We start from the raw sequence: 7863 nt of genomic DNA on the forward strand, positions 1-7863 counted from the left end.
GGCACAAGATAAACAGCATTCTCTCAGTTTGTAGATCATTTACTTGAATTCAGAATGAGGAGCAGGAGGATCATCCAGCACGATCGCCAAGTTGTGTATATCCGCGAACTTAAGATTTGCCATTTTTCTGCACTAAACAAGCCAAGTAAGAAAACACATAATATAATAGTGCAAAACATCAAGTTTTCTTAATTAGATAATTTATTTTGGCCTCTGACTGCAAAAAAAAATTAGAGTTTACGGTCAAAAATTGTCAACAAAGAGTTTACGGTCAAAGTTGGTCAACAGACTGTAAACTGAGTTTACGATCGTAAGACCAAAACTTGGATTTACGGTAAGACCAGAACCCGGGTTTAAGGTCGTAAGGCCACTTTGGGTTTACAGTTCTTGAATGTTTCGAAACCGGAAACCCCTCGATGAACATTAAACGCCGAAAAACTTTAATCTTCAATCACTCTTTCGTTTATGGTCGAAATCGTGAATAAATAGCAGATCCTTGGTTCGAATCAACATACCTTCAAGGTGTACCGATTGATTTCACGAGATTTTACAGAAAAAAATCGAGGAGAGAGAGTAGAGAGAGAAAGTGAAATGCAGCTGTAATGAGGAAGAGGGAGAGGAAGGGTTTACGGAAGTAAGCCCTTTTTCTTTTATATTCCTTTCAAATTTACCATTCTCCCATACAGTTTTTTATCGCAGTAAATTTTTAAGAATAAAACATTTGAGTATTTTATTTTTTTAATTTTAAAATTTAAAATTTAAAAAAATAGACCAAAAGAAAAAATAAAAGTAAAAAATAAAATAATTTTTTTTTAAATTTGACGATTATAAAAATAAGATAAAATAAAAATAAAAATAAAAGTAAAAATAAAATAATGGGAGATTTAAATTTCAAGAAGATAAAATTTATATCAACACTACTGACGAATTCTTGTGACACCGGGATCAAAGTTTTTAGACAGCCTTCATCCGCTTGTCGGTACCGTCTATCTTCACGTCTTTGTCTGGTCGATCGCCGATATTGTTTTCCACTTAAACACGAAAGAAATTTTGTGACAATTTTAGGACATACTAATAATTGTAAGACAAAGTGATCCTAAGTTCCTAGATACTATATCTTAAGGACCATTTAGCTGACGACGATAAGGGATATTGTTGTCCACCTAAATTGAGCAACGAGATCAATAGACAATCTTTCAGTGTTCAATTTTAATTGTACTAGAACGTTTTTCCCACTTCCCGATATGCCCCAGCCATCAAGAACTTCTAGAGTACTCCTTACATCGGATGAGCAGACAATCATTCAGAGAGAGAACAGATTCAGATTGCTATTACTTATTGTTTCAGAGGGGTTGAGAAGTAGAAGGTTGCATATGCTGTGTACCAAGTCGGATTGGAAGGCACGCAAAGGAGACATCATATGGCTAATAGACAGAAAGAAAGAAAACGATTTTCTACAGACCTAATTTATCAGAATTTACCAGTCACCCCATCCAACCGAAATTAAGGACAGAATCCGCACATCGAGGAAAAGTTAAACCACGGTTCATGTATGGGTTCATTTAATGTGACGAGTGTATTCCCATATATATCTCCTTGCTTAACGTATCCGAGCGTCGTATTGTCAGGCTGAATGGATCTAACTAGGTCAAAATTTGTCAACCCTCTAGATTCCTTAAGTTCATCTATGCCTAGTCAAGTCCATTTTAATCTTTCGTGCCTACCAGCGCATCAAACCAGAGCAATGACCCTTCAACCTTGGGTACGTTACACAGACTCAGGTTGCCTGTTATCACATGATCATATCACTTCCCAGACCTTCAACAAGAAACACAACTATTAGCAACAATATTTTTGGATTTTCAATTTTTATGTTTTTGGATTTTCTTTAAAGTTATAAAACAGAAACAAAATATCTTTTTTTGAATTTTCAATTTTTTTTTATGTTTTTGGATTTTTTTATTATTTCTCCCCCTAAATTTGTGCATGGAAGAGAATGAAATGACTAAAAATGTGCAAATTTAAACTAAGAAAATCTAAAAAAAAAATTAATCCACAACACGAATCATTTTTAAAAATCCACAAGCACATCGAATCGAGCTTTGTGAAAAGGCTTTGTGAACAGGTTCGCCACATTATTGTCAGTGTGAACATGTTCTAACCTAATGAGCGAACGTTCATAACAGTCTCGGATAAAATGAATTTTGATATCAATGTGCTTGGTTGTGGAATGTTAGACTGGATTTTTAACAATTTGAATAGCAGCCTCATTGTCACAATGAATTGGGGTTTATAGAAAGTTCAAACTGTAGTCCAACAGCAGATGTTGGATCCATATGACTTGAGAACAACAGGCAGACGCAGCAACATATTCCGTTTCTACTGTTGAGGTTGAGACCGTTTGCTGCTTCTTGCACTGCCATGAGACCATTCTATCTCCAACAAATTGGCATCCTCCTGAAGTCAATTTTCTATCAAGCTCACACCCGTCGTAGTTGTTGTCTGCAAAAGCATAAAGGTCAAAGTCTGGATTTTTCGGATACCAAAGGACCAGTTTTGGGCAACCTTTGAGATACCGAAAAATCCGTTTAACAACAATAAGATGAGAAAGTTTAGGATTGGCCTAGAAGCGTGCGCATTGACAGACGGCAAACATTATGTCTGGACGACTAGCAGTCAGATACATGGGCGAACCGATCATCGATAGATAATACGTCTGATCTACGGATTCGCCTTCAAGATCAGGAGCCAGTAGAGGTCTCTCCGCCATGGGTGTAAGAGCAGATTTCGAGTCTTTGAACCCGAACTTCTCTAGTATATCATCCACATATTTTTCTTGATGAGTAAGGATTCCGGTAGAAGATTGTTTAACCTAAAGCCCCATAAACATGGTCATTTCCCCAAGAGAACTCATCTCAAACGTTTTCTTCATTACGCCTTCAAACTCCTTACAAAGTTGTGGACAAGTTGACCCAAAGATAATGTCATCAAGATAGATTTGAACAAGTATGTGATCATTACCCACATGCTTAATGAATAAAGTTTGATCAATAGTGCCGCGAGAGTATCCATGCTCGAGCAAATGCTTTGTAAGACTCGCATACCATGCTTGAGGAGCTTGATGTAACCCATACAATGCTTTGTCCAACTTGTAGACATGATTAGGGAACTTTGAGTCAACAAACCTAGGGGATTGATCAACATAGATTTCTTCCTTCACCTTGCCATACAAGAAGGCAGTCTTGACATCCTTTTGGTATACCGTGAAATTCATGTAAGAGGCATATGCGAGAAAGATGCGAATAGCCTCCAACCGAGCCACGGGAGCAAATACCTCACTATAGTCAAGACCCTCAATCTGTCGAAACCCACGAACCACTAACCTTGCTTTATCTCTGATGATCACTACTGAATCATCTTGCTTATTACGACAGACCCAACGCATGTCAAGAGCCCTTTTGCCCTTTGGTAAGTCAAACAGCTTCCAAACCCCTAGCTTTTCAAACTGATTAAGCTCCTCATGCATCGCATCCACCCAGTTGGGATCATTTAGAGCCATGTCAACATTCTTCGGCTCTATTTGAGATATAAAGAAAGAGTAGAGACATGCATTAACATCTCCACTCTGTCTTCTGGTTTTAACTCCATCTCCTAGCTGGCTAATGACATTTTTGATTGGATGATCGCGTTGGATTCTGGAGGGTATGTCTTGGCTGATATCACTAAGAGAAACAGGTAGAGTGTGAATGTTGAAACCTCCATCATCTGCTGATTGAGTCCTTTTTGATGACTCTGCTACAAACTCATTTGGAATTTCTTCAGGAAAGAGTAGTTCCATAAAAGTTGAAGTGGTAGCAGAAGTATCTCTAGACATGAACTCTCTTTCAATAGGCGTAAGAGGTGTAGCATCAGCATCAGGAGTGCCATTTTGAACTTTAGACTTTGTTCTAGATAGTTGAGCAGATGACTCCCCATCAAGTGTAACAGAGGACTCTCCATCACGTGGACTAGAGAACTCCCCCTCAACCGATGGGGGTCTATAGACAACTTCTTCATCTTCGTCTTCGTACACAATCTTCGAACCAGAAGAGGATCCACTTGAACTATATGAAGACACATTAAATTATTTGAAAAGAGATGTGTAATAAAATAACCATTCGGGACCCACTTGAGCGTCTGTTTCATTCTCCTCCAACCAGCGCACATCATAGGATTCAACGATCTGCTTCGTCCTTTTGTTGTAAACCTAATAGGCGGTGCACGCAGCATACCCCACGAAGTAACAGTCATCAACTTTGGCATTAAATTTAGGGTTGGATTCTAAGTGAAGAAGGGTGCAAGGACAACCAAATACACAGAAATGGATGACAGAAGGCTTGTGTCCATAAAGAATTTCATACGGAGTCTTCATCTGTGCTTTGTTGATTAGAACACGGTTATGCACATAGCAAGCAGTGTTAATCGCCTCGGCCCAAAAGAAAACAGGTAGTTTGGAATCACACAACATCGTCCTTGTGGCGTCTTTCAACGTTCTATTTCTCCTTTCAGCAACACCGTTTTGTTCAGGCGTGTGAGCAGAGCTATATTGACGCACTATCCCCTTTTATGCGCAAAAATGATCAAGAACCGAATTCTTAAATTTAGTTCCATTGTCAGTGCGAAGCGCCTTCACTTGATTGTTGGCCTGCTTCTCAATCATCACCATGAACTTCTTTATCAGATCAACAACCCCTGCTTTGTTGGATAAGAAGAAGACCTACGTAAATCGAGAGAAATCATCGATCACAACGAGACAGTATGAGCTTCGGTTAATGCTCAGGATGTTGACCAGTCCAAATAAGTCCATGTGTAACAATTGGAGCACTTGACTTACGAAGTTGACTTGCTTGGGCAGGTGTGGTTTCCGATGATGTTTGCCTTGAGCACAGGAAACACACTTTTCAAACGTGATAAAGTCTCTCATAGGAAGGCCTCGGACCATCTCATTTTTCGCAAGACGATTTAGGTTTTTCGCATTAGCATGACCTAGTCTTCGATGCCACAGCATTGCATTCTGTTTGGAGACCTTTGAGAAAAGACAAGTGACTTGTTCAGGGAGATTATTGTTCATATCAATAATGTAGGCATTCCCATCCCGTTTAGATTTGACTAGGATCCATTCTTCTAGGATGACAATGCCTGGCTTGAGAATCATACACTCTTTATCAGTTAAATGGGTAGAGTAGCCTTTGTCACATATCTGGGAAATGCTCAACAAGTTGTGCTTTAACTCGGGAGCGTAGTTGACATTTTTAAAGCTCAGCACTCCATTCGTAAACAGTTCTGCGCAGTGTGATCTTTCCACCATCTCCGCCCACAAAGGAAACATAACCCCGTTAAACGATTGAATTTCGCTCAGTTGGGAGATGTCTCCAGTCATATGTCGGGAGCAGCCACTGTCAACGTACCAAGGATGAACGACATTCCTCCGCAACTGTCTCTACAAAATGAGCGGAATCATTTAGATTTAAGAACCCAGGTCATCACTATCCTGGGTTTCCTTTGCACTTTTTTTGATTTAATTTTCAAAATTTTCAAATTAGGATCTTCATTCCTAATCACTTCAGAGGGTGGTAATGATGGATTAGAAAGTGATTTGGGCCTCCATTGAAGTTTAGGTTTTACACCATTCTCTGGTGATTTTGAAGTAGGTTTCATAGAAGTTTGCACAAACTTTCTGGATGTTCTACCAAAACTGGTTGAAGATCTAGAATTGCTTTTTGACGAAACCGATCTTGGCGGAGCCTTGTTCGGTTTTGGGAAACTGTTTTGAGCTTTGTTAGTAAAAACCTCTTTATTTGATTGAAAACTAGCCCTTTTTCTGACTTTATCATCTTTCTGATCATTATTCCGAGAACGAGCTCTCGAAGATTTTCTAATTAAAGACCTTCCTCGAGATTCATTCTCCCCTCTTGGTGACAAATAGTTTACAAAGATCCGATTTTGACAATTCCTAGCTATGTGACCACCAACACCATAATTAAAACAAATATGTTTATTACTTGAACTTGTATTGCATTTTTCAGATTTATTTTCTTGACAGACACTCTTACTCTTCTCAGAAGAAAATGCATGAGAGTTAGGTTGAGAAATAAGTGAAGGTGCCTCATTCGTTTTGACTTGTAGAATTGATGATTCTTCATGAGAATCACAAGCATCAGAATTATTAAACAATTCATCAAACATATCGAAAAAATTAAATTCAACAGTATCAGATGATGAGTCAACACAAGAAACACGTTCAGTCTTAACATCAGAAACACATTCCAAATTATTCATAACAGAAACATCAGGTTTAAAAAAAATTAGGTTCTCCAGCTTCACGCTTTGCCTGATCTAATGGTTGATCTGCAGAGGAAGTAGAAACATTAGTACTTTCAATGTTAATAAAACCTCTTGAAACAAAACTGGCTGGTTGGCCATATCGAAGATGTGGCTCCTTGTAAATTACGTCCTGTGTCATAGGGATGGATGTGTAGTTATGATTGAAAGGTGGAGGAACACAATCATACCCTAGACCCTTGTTTTGATTTTCTTTGAATTTTAATTGGGTTTCACACAAGGACTCAACTGTCTTACTTGATGCAGTGTAATTTTTGAAAAAAACATCTATTTTATCATTCATAATTTTCAAACCGTCTAGTTCTTTGGTTACTGCATCAAATTGTCTCTTAACATAATCATACGGTTCACATTTTTCACTGTATTCTGATTGAATTTTTTTTAATCCTTTATTTTAGCTTCTAGTTGGGCCTTAAGAGGTTTTTGTCCTTTCCTAAGTTGATAGCCCTCATATTTAAGGTCCTCTACTTGCCTACGTAAGACTTGCACTTCATCACAAAGATGTTTAACATATTCTTTACAATAGATTTACCTCTCTTTTCTTGGGCTCGGAAGAGCTAGATACCATTAGGGCAAGCTGTAGTTCCATCATCTCTGCTTCGGGATCAACATCAGTATTCTTTGAAGAATTATCATCAATTTGAGCTAGGTGAGCATTTTCTGGCCTTGAGATATTCAAGGCTTGAATTTGGTCCTCCCAGTCAAATGATTGAGCAACCATAGTTGTTTCTCCACTGGCTACGATCTGGTTTCGGGCAATCACGAGCAAAATTACCTTGCTCGTGGCAGTTGAAACATCTCAGTATGCTTTTATTGAATCCCACCTTCTTGTCAGCATTCATGGCCCAGTTGTTTTTCCCGATCTTCTTGGCAAATTGTTTGGCTCTGAAGACAGCTATGGCAATTTGCCATGTAATGTCCATTTCCTCTACATCTTCAGGATGTATCTGGTCCAAATCAGCAAATGATAGTTGAGGTGGAGGATCTCCTGCTACAAAGGCATTGTAAAAGTTGACTAGCCCAGTAGCTAGAGCCAGATTTTCATCAGATTCTTTGGAGTTCGAAGAAGAGGCTTTAACTAACACATTGGGAGCAGAAATGGTTTGAGGGATGGAAAATGGCACATTTTGAGTTTGATGGTGAGGGATGGATGGTACAACATTAAAAGTTTGAATCTGAGGTTGTTGAACTATGAAAGCTTGACCTGAGGTAGTCATGAAAGATGATAGAGCATTATTGGATGAAACTCCAAGATTTGTAGTAGAGTATGAATTCACATGGTTGATTTCTCTCTGTTTGTCATCAATGTCACATGCCTTGATAACTGCCATGACTTCTGCAAGGGAGAGGCGATTCAAATCCTTGGTTTTCTTAATCACAGCAACATTCTTATCCCATGACCTAGGAAGAGCATTCAGATGTTTCTTGTTGATTTCTGACTTAGTCAAGAAAATCCCTGAAATGTGCATGTCAGTTGTGAGT

At 38.6% G+C, this 7863-nt stretch overlaps 1 protein-coding gene across 1 annotated transcript; it reads right to left on the reverse strand.

The window, feature by feature from the left end:
• Positions 1 to 4603: 4603 nt before the first annotated feature.
• LOC128128015 (uncharacterized) lies at positions 4604 to 7598 on the reverse strand. The gene is made up of 6 exons (XM_052766776.1): positions 7157 to 7598; positions 6914 to 7062; positions 6371 to 6493; positions 5602 to 6285; positions 4874 to 5479; positions 4604 to 4756 (listed from the first exon to the last, which is right to left on the reverse strand). Exons 1-6 carry the CDS (start codon positions 7596 to 7598, stop codon positions 4604 to 4606), a joined length of 2157 nt encoding a protein of 718 aa, XP_052622736.1.
• Between the last annotated feature and the right edge of the window lie 265 nt (positions 7599 to 7863).

This window comes from Lactuca sativa, chromosome 8, assembly GCF_002870075.4.
Source record: "Lactuca sativa cultivar Salinas chromosome 8, Lsat_Salinas_v11, whole genome shotgun sequence".
Lineage (NCBI taxonomy): Eukaryota > Viridiplantae > Streptophyta > Magnoliopsida > Asterales > Asteraceae > Lactuca > Lactuca sativa.

Bases quoted from the DNA above. Each gene is read 5' to 3' on its own strand.
- LOC128128015 (XM_052766776.1), bottom strand. From the start codon at position 7,598: ATGACTACCTCAGGTCAAGCTTTCATAGTTCAACAACCTCAGATTCAA. The intron at 7,063-7,156 runs GTAATTTTGCTC...ACCAAATTCAAG, and splicing joins TTTCAACTGCCACGAGCAAG to CCTTGAATATCTCAAGGCCA. The intron at 4,757-4,873 runs GTAAGTCAAGTG...CGATTTACGTAG, and splicing joins TGCCCAAGCAAGTCAACTTC to GTCTTCTTCTTATCCAACAA.